Source organism: Zonotrichia leucophrys, chromosome 7 (genome assembly GCF_028769735.1).
Source record: "Zonotrichia leucophrys gambelii isolate GWCS_2022_RI chromosome 7, RI_Zleu_2.0, whole genome shotgun sequence".
Classification (NCBI taxonomy): domain Eukaryota; kingdom Metazoa; phylum Chordata; class Aves; order Passeriformes; family Passerellidae; genus Zonotrichia; species Zonotrichia leucophrys.
This window is the reverse complement of record NC_088177.1, coordinates 17,520,911-17,538,337: the sequence shown is the minus strand read 5'-3', so window position 1 is coordinate 17,538,337 and position 17,427 is coordinate 17,520,911. Positions and strand designations below refer to the sequence as shown.

At 41.9% G+C, this 17,427-nt stretch overlaps 1 protein-coding gene across 4 annotated transcripts; it reads left to right on the top strand.

The window, feature by feature from the left end:
- Positions 1–131: 131 nt before the first annotated feature.
- Positions 132–17,129, top strand: GTF3C3 (general transcription factor IIIC subunit 3). Of its 4 annotated transcripts, XM_064717606.1 has the most exons (20): positions 139–331; positions 1,305–1,407; positions 2,487–2,719; positions 3,076–3,199; positions 3,692–3,883; positions 4,171–4,336; positions 5,183–5,330; positions 6,395–6,467; positions 7,489–7,575; positions 8,618–8,721; positions 9,308–9,479; positions 9,918–10,120; positions 10,686–10,787; positions 11,687–11,822; positions 12,474–12,711; positions 13,071–13,261; positions 13,893–14,017; positions 15,313–15,465; positions 16,373–16,499; positions 16,589–17,129. In XM_064717606.1, exons 1-19 carry the CDS (start codon positions 233–235, stop codon positions 16,493–16,495), a joined length of 2,772 nt encoding a protein of 923 aa, XP_064573676.1. In that variant the 5' UTR covers positions 139–232; the 3' UTR covers positions 16,496–16,499; positions 16,589–17,129. The 4 variants fall into 4 exon arrangements, with proteins under 4 accessions (XP_064573678.1, XP_064573676.1, XP_064573677.1 ...); XM_064717607.1 differs by having other exon boundaries at positions 7,495–7,575; positions 16,373–17,129; XM_064717605.1 differs by having other exon boundaries at positions 140–331; positions 16,373–17,129.
- The last annotated feature ends 298 nt before the right edge of the window (positions 17,130–17,427 follow it).

The window sequence follows — 17,427 nt, the reverse complement described above, 5'->3', positions numbered from 1 at the left end:
CTGCCCCCTCATCCTGAGTACGGAGTTAAAGCCCCTCGGGGCCGAGGTGCCCGACGCAGCAGAGGCCGCCGAGCCCCGGGCCCAGCGCTCTGTGCCCGCCCTCCGCTCCCGCCCTGCCCTCAGGCCCCTCAGCCGCACGGAACTCCCGCGGACGGGCGCTGTAGCGGCGGGCGCCATAGCGGGACGGACGCCGTGCCTCCCTCACAGAGCTCCCCCGGGCCGGTGCGGAGCCATGTCGGGCTTCAGCCCGGAGCTGATCGAGTACCTGGAGGGGAAGATCTCCTTCGAGGAGTTCGAGCAGCGCCGCGAGGAGCGCAAGAGCCGCGAGAAGGTGAGTCTGCCCCGCCTGGCCGCCCCATGTCCCGGGCCGCCCCCTCATGACAGCACCTGGCAGGGCACGGCCCGCGCTGTGTGTGTGCAGGGCTCCCGCCCACGCTGTGTGTGTGCAGGGCTCCCGCTCGCTGCTCCTGCGGCTCCGCGTTCCGAGTGTCGGTGTCCGGGTCAGCAGAAGGCCGCGCTGGGGGCCGCAGGACGCGGCTCTGCCCTCTCGCCGCTCTGGGCAGAGGCACCGGCCCGGCAGCACCGCCCGGCCTGCGGGAAATCGGTGCTTTGGGCCGGGGCAAGGAGCTGGTTCGGGTATAAACTCATCCAGATTGTGCTGCTCCAGCTCCCCCAGCAGCATCTGAGGGAGAGAGCCAGTGCGGCTCCTCGTTTGAATTCTTGGCAGCAGTAAATATAGGGAAACACATTGTGTCCGACGCTACGTAGGCGGTGTGATTAAAAGAAAACAAGCGTGATTTGTCGGAGTGTTGCAGTTCTTTTTAATTCTGCTATATTTGTGTCAACGTGCTACTGAATTTCTGCATTTCGTGGCCTTCAGAGAGCAGATTGAGCAGAACTCAGCTGTCATGGAAGGATCAGTGTTACCCTGGGGCAGCATTCTTACCGGATTCATGAGTGCTGTTATGATATTGACAGGCTCCTGGAAGGATTTGTCACACAGAACTTTTTTTTCTAATACAATGTCATCCCACCTCACTGTAGTGCCCAATAATCAATGGACTAGTCTCTTCAGTCAGATGTAGTGTGAACAGTCACCATCTGAGTCTCCCACATTGATACAAATATAAATGTCCTGAAAGCAAGGAATGATGAGTTTTATTCACTTAAAAACACAGTGCTTATCCCACCTGTTTCACTGGCAGTGCAAAGGCTGGAAAGACAAATGGTAGCTGTTAATATGTGGGGAAATAAAAAATGGGTAATTCTATAGAGGTAATAATTTGTATTTTTGGTGTGTGTAGGATGGTGAAAATGCATCTGCTGAGGAAAATGAGGAAGATGTAGAGGCTCCATCTTCATCCAGAAAAGCATCTGGGAAATCCCAAAGCCAGGATGAAACTGATGGTTGGTGTTTCTAACATAATCATTCCTATTTAAAAAGGCACTGGAAGTATTTGCTCTTTGATAACTGACTTCATAGAAACCTGGCTCCATTTTTCCCCTTCTGGTCTCTGAAGGGACTGAAATAAAAGGGAAAGTAAAATAGTAATTATGGGATTTTTCAGATGGGGACAAGGGAAGATAAGTCTTATGTTTAGATGCTTTATATCCAAGTCAGAATAAAAATAACCAAACATATCCAAGTAAAAAAAATAACCATAAACCCAGGTGTGGTCCCCAAATCCTTCTCCTATACAGGCAAAACATGATAGATTTGTTTTTCAGTCCCAGCTTGATACTGTGGTTATTTTTTATTTAAATATTCAGGTGTCCAATCCCCCAGCTCAAACCTTTGAACCCTCCATATTTTGAGTTTTGTATATAGATCTGTGGTCAGTTATAACCCTGAGTTCACTTCATAATGAGAAGCTATAAATAAAAAATGGGAAATTATTAAAAATTGTGTGCCTTAGGTGTATTTACTCAGAGTACTTAGCATAGTTTTCTTACTTATTTTAAAGAATTCTGTTCTTTTTCCAGAGAAATGCACATAATCTGGATTTTGTGTTTACACATGTTAAGAGGTACTTGTTGTCCTGGATGGAATGGTTACAAGATCTTGTTTTCAATTGCTTTGAAAAATTGGTTGCTGGGTTGTTGTGTAGTAGAATTCTCTGCTCACTTAGAGCCTCTTCAGCTGAAAAGCTGATTGCAGCCAGCCAGCCCAGTGCTTGAAAGTTGCTTAATATTCTTCTGCATTGAGAAGAATGTTGATTAACTGTGGGCTTCATTCTGTGTGTTCCTCCCTGCTTTCATTTCAGATATCCAAAAGATGTTACAGGCTGGGCCACACCAGGCATTGGTGATGAATAATGCAGAGCTTTAAAACCAAAGAGGCTGTCCATAGTTTTTGTGCATTTCTGCAGGCAGCACTCTTGCAGAATAGCCACTTCAAGTGGGCTGCTCTTTTCTCTGCACTTGTCCAGGGAAGCAGCATGTTCTCTTCATTATATCAAAAACTATTTTACTTCTTTCTCAACCAGAAGAAACAGCAGATGGGGTCAGTAAATCTGTCCATCGGGTCTTTGCATCCATGCTTGGGGAAAACGAAGAGGAGGAGGATGAAGAGGAGGAGGAGGAGGAGGAGGAAGAAGAAGAAGAAGGAGGAGGAGGAGGAGGAGGAGAGGAGGAAGAAGAAACTACAGAGCAGCCTACAGCTGGAGATGTTTTTGTTTTGGAGATGGTTCTTAATCGAGAGACCAAGAAAATGATGAAAGCAAGTATTTAAACTTTCATTAACTTCTATGTGTCCCCTGACCATGGTGCATGAAGGCCACTTTGTGTGACTTTTAGCTGCTTACTGGGAAACTTGCCTGAAAATTGTTCCATGTAGGATAACCCTGCTTATGCTGGTGTTTGTTGTGCTTTCTTTGTTATAAAAGCACTGTTGTTTAAAGCCTTCAGAAATAATGAAATCAGTTTTCCCAGCATCAGAAAACTATGAACTTTGGCAAGTCTTTTTGGTCAGTCATTTTTTGTGGCTAATACTTCCGTAACTTGGGGTTAGGTGGTGTTAAGCACAACAGGGTGTCTCCTGGATTTGGGCAGAAACAGCATCCCTTTTCCATGTAGGAGAAAAGACCTCGCAGCAAACTTCCCCGTGCCTTGAGGGGTCTGATGGGAGAGGCCAACATCAGATTTGCTCGAGGAGAGCGTGAGGAGGCCATTCTGATGTGCATGGAGATCATTCGACAAGGTATGGGAGGGAGAGTGGGCAACCTCTGGGCTTTAAGGGTGGGGTCAAGTGTCCATGTGCAGGAGCAGGATTCAGTGTGGCTTCACTGAAGATGAAAATAAACAATATGAGCAAAGTCAGGTATAAGTAGTAGAATTAAGAATGTGTGATGCACTTCCTTTATTTTTTTGCTTATAAAAAGAAACTAGCACCCCAGTTCTGCAGAGCCCAGGCCTTGGCTTAGCTTTACACAGTTTGTTTTTACTGTCTTTGTAGACACAAGATATAAGCATCAGCATGCCTTGCAGTATAGAATAATACTATAAATGGTGTTAGATTCAGTCAGCTTGTTTAATAATTTACAGACAGGAATCAGAAACTTGTCTGCAAGTTTTCCTGAATTTGAACAGCACATGTTTCATATAATTCTGATACCTGTTCTTTGAGAAGGGCAAGTTTCCAGTGTAGATTTTAGATAATAAATCTTAGTTATTCTTTTTTATCTTTTCACAGCTCCTCTTGCTCATGAGCCATTTTCCACTCTTGCCATGATCTATGAAGACCAGGGTGATATGGAGAAATCATTACAGTTTGGACTGATTGCAGCTCACTTAAATCCTAGCAATACCGAGGAGTGGGTTAGACTGGCAGAAATGTCACTGGAGCAGGACAACATTAAGCAGGCTGTTTTCTGCTACACAAAAGGTAGTGTAGCAAACATTTTAATAATTTAAAATTAATGCTATGTGCTAATGGCAATAATTTTGTTATGTTCTCCTTTGCTTCAGGGTGCTAAGATTCTGATACCTCTGTCTGGACTTTGATAAAAGATGAATGAATTTGATGAAAGATGAATGATAAATGAATCTGTAATATAGGATGTCCTTGCAAAAACCCTGTGCATGTCCACTGACAGGAATCAAGGAAATGAATGTGAAACCCACTGTTGCATTTCCTAAACTCTGCCGTGCTGCTGCTCTCTGTCCCCGTAGCTCTGAAGTATGACCCGAGCAACGTGCGCTACCTGTGGGAGAGGTCCAGCCTGTACGAGCAGCTGGGCGAGCAGAAGATGGCCATGGACGGCTACCGGCGCATCCTGAACCTGCTGGCGCCCTCCGACGGGGAGCGCTTCATGCAGCTGGCCCGGGACATGGCCAAGTGAGCTGGGCTTGCACACACTGCCCTCTGCTTTGCCGCGGGAGCCTCGTGCTTAAAGTGTGTAGCTCTCACACAGTCGTGTTTTACCTGTGAACTGCTTCCTCGTGGAAGCAGTTCTCTCCCAACCTCTTAGGTGATCCAGAAAACTTTACACCAGCTAACCCACTAGTCACTCCTCCGCACATCAGGCCCAAATGATATTTCCCGTTTGCCTACACCATCCTCTGATCCATTCCAAACAAACTAGGAGGCGTAGTAGCCCTAGCTGCCTCAGTCCTCGTCCTATTCCTCACTCCATTGCTACATACATCAAAACTGCGATCGATAACCTTCCACCCTCTATCACAAATCCTGTTCTGAACCCTAGTGGCTAACGTCCTCATTCTAACCTGAGTAGGCAGCCAACCAACTGTTACTGCCTGTTTCAAAACAGTTTAAGGTCTTTTGATCTTTGTGTTTGGGAAATGTACCAAAAAATACAAGGATGTGTATTATAACAATGTTATTAGTGAAGGTTTCGTAAACAGGTTAATGTGGGACATGATTGATGCCTGACTCCAGTGGGGGAGGGTGTGATGAACACTCCAGTAATGTTCTTACAAATATGGGAGAAAAAAATTGTTAATTATTTGAAATACATAAAAGTTTTCAACAGTTGTAAGGAAAGGAAAAACACCCCCTTTATCACTGTCTTTTATAACATCCACTTGCTAATGAAAATCTTCACTGATGAAAATCTTCGCTAATAAGCAGAAATGAGAGAAATATGAAAATCCTTTTGCTTCGGTTCAAAGTAACATTGTCAGTTATGTGAATTACCTGGTATCTCATGTCTGTGTTTTATAGGAGTTACTATGAAGCCAATGACGTGACCTCTGCTATTGAGATAGTGGAAGAGGCCTTCAGCAAGCACCAGAGCCTCGTGGCCATGGAGGATGTGAACATTGCAGCTGAGCTCTACATCTCCTCCAAGCAGTACGACAAAGCTCTGGCGGTACGGACGGCTCAGGGCATCTGGGTGGCATTTTCAGCACTCTTTGCCTGCTAGAGTGGATGGTTTATGTTCATCATTTATGTTCCTGCAGTGCTAAAATGGGGTCCTGCTTCTGTAAAAATAGAGCTCATCAGAAACAGACTGCTTGCTATTAGTTCTGTAGTAATTAGCATTTAAATTAATGGTTGGATTGAATTAATTGTAGGCTGATAGATTTGTACATTGTTGGAGTTTTAAAATTCTGGGATCCTTCCTCTTCTCTATAGTGACCATAATCTTAGTAGCCAGAGAAGACCTTCAGTCTGGTTTTGTGAGTAATACCAGCAGAGGTTATTCTCTGAGTGGAAGGTTAAAATCATGACACTGAGTGCTCTGATGGTTCAGATGCAGATTGTTGTGAATTATCTGGCAAACTTGTGTTGCAACTAATAATTTATGCATTAAGCATACATTCCAGAAAGACAATACATCTTAACTCTAAGGCATCAGGAATTAGAGAATGTTGCTTATCTGGTCCAAATTATTTAACTCACTTTTGAGGAGTATTTCCCACTTGATTTGGTCTGGCTTTGAGAGGGAAGATGTTGGTATTTGGCCATTGTCATACTTTCCAAGATTGATTGAAAAGACACTGTAAATTGGGACTTCTTCTTGTGAACATTATTGTTTGTTGATATTAAATTAGTTAGGGTTTTTTTTTTTTCCTTTCTTTAGATTTTATTCAGCTCTCTGTCAGAGCACAGTATCATGAGCCTGCAAACAATTCCTCTGACCCTTTTTTGTAGTTCTCCCCTCATTAAATGTCAGTCAGTCAATTTTATGTACACAGCATTTAGCTGTTGGATTTATTAATACAGTAGAACTGAAGTCACAGAGCCATTTCCCTGTTTCTTTTTGAAGGTTCTACTTGGGTAGATGAATGCAGCTTTACCTCTGATAACTTCTGTGATGTCTAAAACTGTCTCATAGGCTGGTTGCTCGATTTATGCTTAAAATCTTTGAAATTATCCAAGTTACTTTTGTAAACTTGGATAGTTTGTGAAACAAAAAACTTTTTGTTTCAGGTTATTACAGATTTTACAGGAATTGTACTTGAAAAAAAAGCGCCAGAAAGAAGTGCAGCTGAGGAGAAAAAGGGTAAGTAGCTGTCAAGTGGTTCCTGTGACCCTGCTGTTCATGTGATATGACATCTTTCCTTTACCTTTTCAACTCCTGGGTATATTTTGCTGCACTGTTGACAGGCTTTTCTCTATTGAAATCTGTGGGTGCTCTTAGTGAGTTACATGGCGTGACCTCAGCCTGCTGTAAGAAGTTACTCAGGTGTCCCCATAGCCCTGCTGACTCACTGAAGACAAGGACTGCTCTCCAGGCAGCTTGGAGGGCTTTTAAAGTTCTAAACATTCCTCTGAGTGTTTACATCAGACCAGCTATTTCTACCAGCTAAATAACTTCTAAAAAAAAAAAGGGATAAAAAGATAAGCTTAGTGGCAACTGTGCTCAAGAATGTCAACCTTTGACCTAAGAGTAATGTTCCTTATACATCCTGCATCTGTTATTAACCACCTAACTGAAATCTAGGTGTACTAGCTCATAATTTAATGAAGTAGGTTGTCTTTGAGAAACCTGCTTTATCAAAGTCATTTCATCTGAAAATGTTTATTTAGGCTGTAGAATGGGCACAGCACACCAACTCCATAAGGAGACAGTCTGTTTTGTGATTAAAGTGGTTGTCTCAGCAATCTGATCCAAGCACAATACAGGTATAAGATATTTCTGATGACTTTTTGCTCTGATTGGCCAGGTAATAATACATTTGTTTTATGAACAACTGTCCTGATGGAGACTTTCAGCAGATATTTTATAAGAAACAAAACTATAATGGGTCTAGGAATTAGAACACAATGTTTCCAAGTTACCTCCTGTGTGCCATTGGTTGAGAGAGGGCTTCTGAAATAGAGCTGGGCTCCGCTCTCTGTTGTTTTGTAACTTTTATAACTTTTATAACTGCTCCCTGCTCTGCTGTCCTTAAAAAACAAAACAATACAACACAAAAAAGCCCCAGCCCAAAGCAGGAGTCCACTTTTCAGAGTAAGCTGCCAGTCATTTATGGATTCAAAGGCAAGTAACTAGTGGTTAATCTGATAATCTTTTTAAAAAGATACAGGTGCAGCAGTAGAAACTCAGGAAAACCAGGAGGCAGTGACTGACAACCAAATTCAGCCAGTTGCTGAATCCAGTGCTCCAGGTAAGTAATTTTTTAATTTTTTTTTTTTTTTTAGTTTCAGACAAGTCTGTGAACTGATCATATGGTTAAGAACCAGCTTGCAATCATATAACATCTGGAGATTTCTAACAGCACAGAAATAGGGCTTCATCCAGAAAAGGATTCTTGTGTACTTTTCTTCTTTCCCTTTCTCAGAACTTCCCTCTAAAACAGACTGGCAGTTGTCATTTTTTAAAAATATATCAGTAGGGGAATAGTCACCCTTGTGCTGGGTATTGCAGTGTTCAAAGAATGATGAATTAGCCTGCATGTTGTGATTTGCAGTAGAGGGATGTGAACATAGGAGGTAAAAGGAAAACCTTAGGTTGAAAGTCCCAGTTTTCTCAGGTTTTAGCACTGAATGTCTGGTGCAAGCACTGAAGTGAAGGAGAACTTAACCAGGAGTTAAGGAGGTGTCATGGCTGTATGTGAAGGACCTGTGATAATGGAATTTTGTTGTGTGATCTCTCATTTGCTGATATTGTCATGGGTAGCTGCTGTGCCTCATGTTTGCATTCTGATCAGGTTGCATTCAGCCTGCCTGTTGTGTGAAGTTCTGTATTAACTCTGTTTAACAATGTGTTGAGGCAGTGCCTGCTACACAGGACTTCACTTAGCACGAATGAGAACCACCTTGATACAGGGCATTTCCTTAAAAAATAAAGGAGAATTGTTAAAGAGAATCTTTATTGATAGAGATTGTTAAGGAAAGCTTTATTGAGGAGGTATCTCTTAAGCAGCCAAAGGATCTAAGCACATGCTGTGGAATCCTGCTGTTGGAGTCGATGCAGACTGACAGCACTTGGTACCTCACATGGAATTATTAGTCTCAGAGGCAGTAGGAAGACATTGCTCCAACTCTTGGAGAAGATAAAGGAGGAGGAAAAGAAGGGCAGACAAACACTTGCTAGAGCTGATAAGAATATTTTCTCAGTTCCTGAGCATGGCCTGGAGGGGATGTGGTGCTTGAGAAGTGCTTCTTAAACCGTCTGAGTTGAGAAGGAAATTCTTTCTCTTGTCCCAGCTGTGGAGAAGGTCAGCTGCTGCATACCTGAGGGTGTTCCCATAGACATCACAGTCAAGCTGATGGTGTGCTTGATTCACCTGAACATCCTGGAGCCACTCAGTGTAAGTGGAAACCAGCTCACAAGGTGGGGGTAATGTTCTAAGAAATCACAAAAGCAAGTAATTGTTCCTGTGTTCATAGACTTGAGGTGGTTGAGGGAGCTGTGGAGGTTCTTTTTGCTTCTCTCCCACTCCAGGAGAGAAACCTTACAGGCCTGTAATAGCAGAAATAAAATCTTTGCCCTTAGAAATCATGCCAGTGTAAGTTACATTACTAGGTCACAGCCTGTGTGCTGTGACTGGCCCAGGACCATATTGAAAGCTGTGAACACTAAGGTACATGTTTTCACTTTGTTTTACAACCACACTAAATCTGAAGACTGTTCTTTCAAAAAGGATACTCCTCACTGATGGACACTTAAACCCACTGGATGTGTGAAATGTCTAGAATAGAAAAATGGGGCTTCTTCAGGAGTGCTGAATTTCAGATCTTTGATTTTTCGTGTCTAAAGTAACATTTAATTAAAGGAAGTGTAGTTCAGAATGCAAATGAAAAAAAACCATAGGATAAAAACTCAAGCTCCCAGTAAGCATGCCTTTAAGAAATTGATTATTTGTATTTTAAGTGCTTGTGTGGTTTTTCTTAAAGCCTCTTTTGACTACTCTGGTGGAACAAAATCCAGAAGAAATGGGTGACTTGTACCTGGATGTCGCAGAGGCGTTTCTGGATGTTGGAGAATACAACTCAGCCCTGCCTCTCCTGAGCTCCCTTGTCTGCTCAGAGCGGTACAACCTGGCTGTTGTGTGGCTTCGGCACGCAGGTGAGAGGAGGCAGGGCTGCTGAACAGGGGGACTGAGAGATGGTAATGCAGTGCTGAGCATTTCCAGGGACCTTTATCCAAGATCACAGGAATTTTAGATTGACTGGTTGAATGAGAATTGGTATTTGCAGAATGAAGCTTATCATGATGACTCTGTCAAGCATTTTTTTTGTTCTTCATTTACACTGAAATTTACATCAGCTAAAAGTACTTTATGTTCATGTAAGTAAAGCAGCATCTATTCTGCATTTCATTCTGTGTCAGCTGCTGATGCTTGAAGTGAAACTGTGGATACATCAGTGCATATATCTGAATATTATCATTTAAAAATACATGTTTGGGGTGATTTTACTAAGAAGGTATGTTAATTTATTTGCATACTTTGAAATCTTCTTTTTCTGCCTTTTAAGTGCCTTGTGTTGCTTATGGTATTTCTAGAGTGCTTGAAGGCTTTGGGGCACATGGAGCGTGCTGCAGAGAGCTATGCCAAAGTTGTTGATCTTGCCCCATTGCATCTCGATGCAAGAATCTCACTTTCAACACTTCAGCAGCAGCTGGGCCGGCCGGAGAAAGCTCTGGAGGCTCTGGAGCCAATGTATGACCCAGATACTCTGGCTCAGGATGCTAATGCTGCACAGCAGGTGGGTAAAGTGTTCTGTGCTTCCATTTAAGATGCATTAATCTGCCAAACTGTGCTACTAGTCCAACATGTCTGCATAGGACCAGGGATTCAGACTTATCTCCCCATGGGGAGCTTGCAGAGCAGAGTTACTGATCCATTACAGTGTCAGGGACACGTCCTCCTGACTTTGTCCCTGACCATTGTGTCAGCATTTCCCCAGTCCCACCTGATAACTTCTGTGAAATGCACAAACTTTCAAGCTTTTGGCCACTGAGAGCAAGTCGTTGCCCTACATAAAGTTGATCAGCAGTTGCTACATGTGGGCTACATGGTTTGGCCTCTGTTGATTGTAAGCAGAGGTTCTGAATCCCCTCTCCAGAAGCACCCTCACCATAGATAAGAGTCATGCCAGATGTCTCTGAAATGGGAGAATTTGGAACAGTAACTCCTGAGAGCAGTTTAGGGAGAGCTCACCTGCTGCTGCAGATTCTTACAGCTTTCAGGAAGCTTTTACAATCCTATTGGTTTGTTTTATAAACTCTCTCTGGGCAAGAGGTTGAATAACAGTGTTCACTGTTGTCCAGGAATTAAAGCTGCTCCTGCATCGCTCCACGCTGTTGTATTCCCAAGGCAAAATGTATGGTTACATTGACACCTTGCTCACAATGCTGGCCATGCTGCTGAAGGTAAGCCAGTCTCTCCTGCACTCTGAGAAACTGGGCAGCTGTGACTTGGGTCAAGACAGGCTGCAAATGAACTCAGGAGGAAAGCTAGTGGGCTTTTGTATCTGACTGGTTTCATAATTTTGTTAGGTAGTAATCTTGCAGGTAGCCTGCAATGCTGGTGTTCCTGCCTGTAGTGTTCAGAGCAGAGGACGGTTTGTGTGTATAATTATTGATACAGTGACTTCAACTCCCTGTTCTCAGTGTGCTTACAACCCACTGAGTTCTAAAGCTGCTTCTTGCCTTTTTAACACTGAGCACACAGCTTTTTTGTGGTGTTGATCCTGGCTTCTATTTTAACAATTTTCTTTTTGATTTTTTTCTTTATTATTTTCTTGTGATAAAAGGACAAAATAAGAATTTATTTAGCCAGTAAATACAGTGGTGGTGGTTTTGTGTTAATTAATTTTTGTTTATTTATAAATAGGGAGTGAGTTAAAGGAATATTTAGACCTCCATTTTATCCATTTGCTCAGCACCTTAACTATTGTATTATACTGGTTGAAAAGCTGACTATGCACACACTTCTGAAAATGATGGAGAAAGGCATTGTTATTCTTATGCTTCTCTGCAAAGAGTCTTGCTTTCAATAAACCCAGGGATGTTCCAATCCCAGGAGAAGTGTTTTTAAGTAGCTTGAAGAGTTTGTATGTGGCTTTTGTTTAGCCCAGTTTGCACTGGAGCACGAGGTGATGCAGAGAGGATATTCCTCTTGGGAATGTTCTCTCTGAAGACCTTGCTCTGTGGTGGTGTCACTGACTGTTTTGGGATGCAAGGTGAGCTAGATGGATTGGCCATAAAGCTGCCTTTGTCACAGGATGTTACATTGTAATCTGAAATGCTGCCCTTAAATCTGTTTCTAGGTAGCAATGAGCAGAGCTCAGGTGTGTTTGATATCTAGTTCCAAATCTGGAGAGAGACACCTCTATCTTATTAAGGTGTCAAGGGATAAAATTTCTGACAATGATGACCAAGAGACAGCAAATTGCGATGCAAAAGGTAACAAATCACAGATTGTTTCTTAAAAACAAAGCAACAAGGTGAACTCCATAGTTCTGAAAAATTATTAAAATGCTCCTATTTTGCATGCTAAATCCATGCAGTTCATGTTAACATTGCTTTATTTCTAGAGGAAAGAAGGCAGCAAAACTGAAGATAATATATCTTAAGGGAAAAGTCCCCATTCAGAGAAAAATAGTAAGATTACAGAATAATTCAGATTGAGAAGGGTCTCTAGAGATCTTAGGGGCCAACATTCACCTCAGGGGAAATATCATACATGCAAATCTAGAATGCAATACAAATACATTGTAAAAGCGGTGTGGTTTTTTTTAGCTGGCCCAGGCTTGGATGAGCCCGGCCACGTGCTCTTAAGCATTGCTTGATAAATTAGGGAGAGGGACTTATTGCATTCATGTAATATGTTTACAGCTTGAACTGGGTGTATTGCCTGCTCTTTGTTCCCACTTTGAGAGTGTTTTTGCTGGTGTTTTATGAACTGCCCTTAAACTGAGAAAAAGTAAATACTTCCTATTAGCTGTTAGTGCTACAATGTCTTTGAAAATATCAGTTTGATGTATGCATCTATTTTGAAAAAAAATATATTTCTTCTTCTAATTTTTCTCAACTTTCTGGCTCCAATATTTTTAGCAATTTTTGCTGTCCTCACAAGCGTTCTGACAAAAGATGACTGGTGGAACCTCCTCCTGAAGGCTATATATGCCTTGTGTGACCTCTCCCGCTACAAGGAGGCAGAGCTCCTTGTGGATTCCTCTCTGGAATATTACTCATTCTACGAGGACAGACAAAAGCGCAAGGAGCTGGAGTACTTTGGGCTCTCTGCTGCAATTCTGGACAAGAACTTCAGAAAAGCTTACAACTATATCAGGTGGGCTGCTGGGAAGGCAGAGCAGTCTGTGCTGTGATTGCCTGCACTGAGGCTGTAGTCACACTGCTGTTGATGCTGCTGAAGTAGGCAGGCTGATGCTTTCCAGCCTTGGCTAAATGAGAGAAGGTTACTAAAAGTGAAGAAGCTTTCCAGTAGCCTCAGATTCCAAAAATGCACAATGCAATAGGTTGGTTGATTTGGCCAGAACCATTGGTTCTGTTTTTCACTCTCATCTTTGCCTGACCTTCTCTTTGAGTTTCTGTTCTTTGTTATCTTCCCTGAACTGCTGAGATTTTGTTGAAGAGACAGTATATACTACATAGCATTTACTAATTTCTTGCACACGTCTCTTTCTGTAGAATCATGGTCATGGAAAATGTCAATAAGCCCCAGCTGTGGAACATCTTCAATCAGGTCACTATGCAGTCTCAGGATGTCCGCCACCATCGCTTTTGTCTCCGCCTGATGCTGAAAAATCCTGACAATCACGTGCTGTGTGTCCTCAATGGGCACAATGCCTTCGTGTCTGGCAGTTTCAAGCATGCTCTTGGTAATATCTTTCATGTTCTAATATCAACAAATAGAACAAGTGAAAGTTTATATAAAGGGAAAGATTTTTTTTTTTCATCAGAAAATTATAGGTTCACAATGCTAGTCTGGTGCTTTGATTATTCTGTACACAAATCAGAGCACTGCTGAAGGGTTTTGCTAATAAAAATTAAACTGGCACGTTTCAAGATTAGCACACATTGCAAATATAACTAACTTGCAAAGATAATTGGAGGCTAATGATGATAATAATGACAGAACCAGCCCAATTTAAACAGCAAATGCAGCTGGTTGCATACTTTAAGGAGGCCTTCAAAATAAACCTGCTGCTTTCAGTCAAGTCCTCCAAATGTCACATTTAAATTCCAGCAAGGACCATGTTTGCCTTCTGTGTCTGATCATTTTCTGCTTCCGTTTTTACATCACAGTCTGCATTCTTCCTTCAGAATCCAGTGAGTCCTGAAAATACACAATTTGCTTCCCTGTTTTTTTCCTGTGTATTATGATGTAGGTGTATTAAACTGTTTCTTTCCTTAGTTCACACTTCTAATTCAAATATTTTCTTTCTTGTTCGTAACTTTTTAAGGAATGCTTTTCACAACCAACGTCTTTATTGATTTATTTGCTTTTAGGTCAGTATGTGCAAGCCTTCCGTGCAAACCCAGACGAGCCTTTGTACAGTCTTTGTATTGGCCTGACTTTCATCCACATGGCCTCTCAGAAATATGTGCTGAAAAGGCATGCTCTTCTAGTACAGGTGAGGCAGTGAGGTTCTTGTTACCCACAGTGTTTCCTGGCTTTGTATCTTGCAGATAGTTATGGCTACAACACACTCTGTTTAAATAATTTTTCATAGTTAAGGTATAATTTCTAAAGAGGCAAGTGTTAAAGCATGAGCACAGATGAATGTGCTTTTGCACTATAGTTACACCATCTGAATCTCCTCTCCTTATGGTAAAGATAGCTTGTTACCTTGATGTTAACAGCTGCCAGCTATTTGTGAAAATATTATATAATATATATCATAATATATATATTGTATATATAATATTATATAGTATACAGAATATCTTGGTGGTTGTAATCTGAGTTTTCTTTCAAATTTTTTTTGGCTTGCATTGCTGTGGAGTGGAATCTGTGCCACTTGCCCTTCGTAGCTATGTCTCATAAACTGCATTCTTGAGGCAAATTGTACAGGCTTGGAAAGTGATTTTTTCCCCTGTCTTTCTTTTCCCCTTTTAGGTGCCTCTACACACTCTCTTTGTAAAGATCTTGTGAGCTCCAGTTTAGCTACCTTCAAATTTTCAGCTTCATTATTTGCATTTTTCTTTCCATCTGCAAGATCCAGTTACAAACCACAGACTGAGTACAGACAGAATCTTGGAAGTAATTTCCTCTACTTTACACCAAGTATTTTCATTAACTTGCAATGCCTTTTAATTCCTGTAGCTTCTGAGCTCAGTCAGCACAATATGCTGAGGATCCTGAGCTCTTGTGACTCCTGAAATTGCTGGAAGACTGTAGCTTGCGCTGATCTTGACAAAAGTTACAGGTCCCCAACTATTGTGACACAAAACCAGTTATGACAGTGTCCAACTTCAAGATGTTCTGAACTTGGAAACTTTGACCTAATTTTAATACTTTTATCCACGTTTTTCTGTAACCAGCCTGCCTTTTTTACAGAAACTGCCCTGTTCTCTTTTTATACATTCTTGAACAATGTCCTATTTATATTACCCCCTGGCAATACAGTTCCCTTCTCTCTCTCTTCTCATTTCCTGCTTACTATACTCAGTGATTTTACATCATTTCTTGCTGCTATCGTAGTTAATTAGTAATTCAACCACAGTGACCCACTGGTGACCTAAATTATGATCATTAGCTGTTTGTGTCTGAACTAATTCCTCAAATTGAAGGAAGTACCTTCTCTGATTACCAACATGATCTCCAGAAGGTCCTGTGTTTACAACAGAATCATCACACTCCAAAATGGTAACAAAATAAAATACACAGGAGGGGAGGAAAAAGTTGTGTGCTCAATTTCTCTTACAGGGATTCTCCTTCCTTCACCGCTACTTGGACCTGCGTGGGCCATGCCAGGAGTCCTTCTACAACCTGGGCCGTGGCCTGCACCAGCTGGGACTGCTGCACCTGGCAATCCACTATTACCAGAGAGCACTTGAGCTTCCTCCCCTCACCTTAGAGGTACTGGAACTTTGTAAGTTATGGACAGAGAATAAAGTCAGGAGAATGCGAAGAATTCCTTAGATAAAATAGGTACATAAAATCTCTGTAGTTGTGCCTCCTTCAATTTCTATTTTAATTCCTTGTCATTGGAAGCCCAAATCTGATTGTCACCTGATAATATATTTAAGCATGTGCTAAGTTCAAAGATGTATGAATTTTGAAGGATTTACTCATAGGCTGAGGCAACAGCAGAAAGAATTGCTAAACAACTTTTCCTGTTAAATAGCTGACCTTTCCATAGATTACATGCAATGAATTGTAACTGGAAGTTCTGTATACTCACCCATGCTATAAAACAGCAGGCTGGAGCAAGATGGACCAGTACTGGGAATGCCTAATTGCATCTGAGCCACAGCTTAATTGTAATTGATCTGTATTGGATCCTAATTGATGTGTCATACATCTACAAGTCTGGTCTGTGGAATGGGTAGGTAGAAACATTGCAAGGGTGCTTAGAAAAGGAGCAGTGTTGGCAAAGTGAGAGCTGAGGGTGTTAGTCAGCCCTGGGAGTTCAGAGCAGCAGTCTGTGACCCTGTAAAAGAGGCAGGCAGTATTCACGTTCTGATTGGAGAAACAAATGCTTAGCATACAAAGGCAAATTAAGGTAGTACTTTGCTGGTTTAGAAGCTGGCTATTTAACTTAGAGCTAATGTTTTGAGTGTGAAATTTTATAACTTTGGTGATTAACAACATGATTTGGAAACTCCTTAAAAAGGGAGAGCACAAGGAATACTTGTTCTGTTTCCATACAGCTGAAAGCCTTTATTGGCTATGAATTTGATTCCATTGTAAAGGCTACTCATTGTTTCTTTTTTATACTATTTTTGTGTATTGATAGCTTTTTTTTTAATCATTATTTTTACAGGGAATAGAAACAGATCAAACAGACTTGAGAAGAGATACTGCCTTTAACTTGTCACTCATTTACCAGAGCAGTGGGAATACCAGAATGGCTCAGAAGATGCTGTATACCTATGCAGTTGTGTGAAGAGGTTTGTGCAGGTGGAATTGATACCCTTTGGATTGACCTTTGATTATGCAGTGCTGGGGAAGCTGGTTTTAATTACAAATTTTTCTGCAGAGAGTCAGGGACATGGCTGGTGCTGTGTTGTGGCTTTGTGGAGTTCTTCTGCTTCTGCCCTTGGCCCTGTATCACGTGTTGGTGGGAACTGGCCATCCTGAGCACACCCCTGATGTGCTCACAGCGGGTGCTGTTGGCTCTTCTCCTTGGTGCACTGCTCTCTACATAGATTCAGTCTTGGATATAGAGTCAAACAGTGAAAACCAAGGCCCAGAGTGATTTGCTGAGGGCTTTTGGTGGGGGAAAATGTACAGTGTGCAGTATTTCAGCTAATTACCATTGAGGTTGCTGAAGAAGCCATACTCACTGGTGATGAGGGTATTATAATATATTTTAATGTGCAGCATTAAATTAAAATAATGTGGAACCATCCTAGAGGATGAGGAATTCAGTATTTCAAGACCTGTAAAATATTCAGAGTTCTCTAGGAGTTCATATTCTTAGCAGTTTTTGTATTTGAAGGGGATTGATCTTTGTTTTACTGAAATCAGTGTAATTTCTATTCTTTCTGTGAAGTTGTTAATAAAAATTCTGAGGTTGATGATGTTTAATTATTCTCAGCTAACATATATCCTACTGAATAGGACAAACCTAAAGCCATATGGCACATACCAAATTTTAAGCAGCAAAATTTAATGAAGCTCAGGTGTGTTTAGCTTTGCTGGTGTGCTGAGCCACCCCTTTGTCCTCAGAACAGCCATTTGCCTCAAGGGAGAGAGGCTCTTGCATTAGTCTGCAGTCCTACCACATAAATCACAGTTCAGGGCCAAATTTCTGGAGGAACAGCAGGAGACAATTCGGAGTGTACTTTGGCTACCCCTAGGCTCCAGGGTCATGCA

Excerpts from the sequence above, each read along its gene's own strand:
- GTF3C3 (XM_064717606.1), top strand. The coding sequence starts at position 233 with ATGTCGGGCTTCAGCCCGGAGCTGATCGAGTACCTGGAGGGGAAGATC. Across the intron at positions 4,337-5,182 it reads CTGGCCCGGGACATGGCCAA|GAGTTACTATGAAGCCAATG; the intron begins GTGAGCTGGGCT and ends TGTGTTTTATAG. Across the intron at positions 13,262-13,892 it reads CAGTTTCAAGCATGCTCTTG|GTCAGTATGTGCAAGCCTTC; the intron begins GTAATATCTTTC and ends ATTTGCTTTTAG.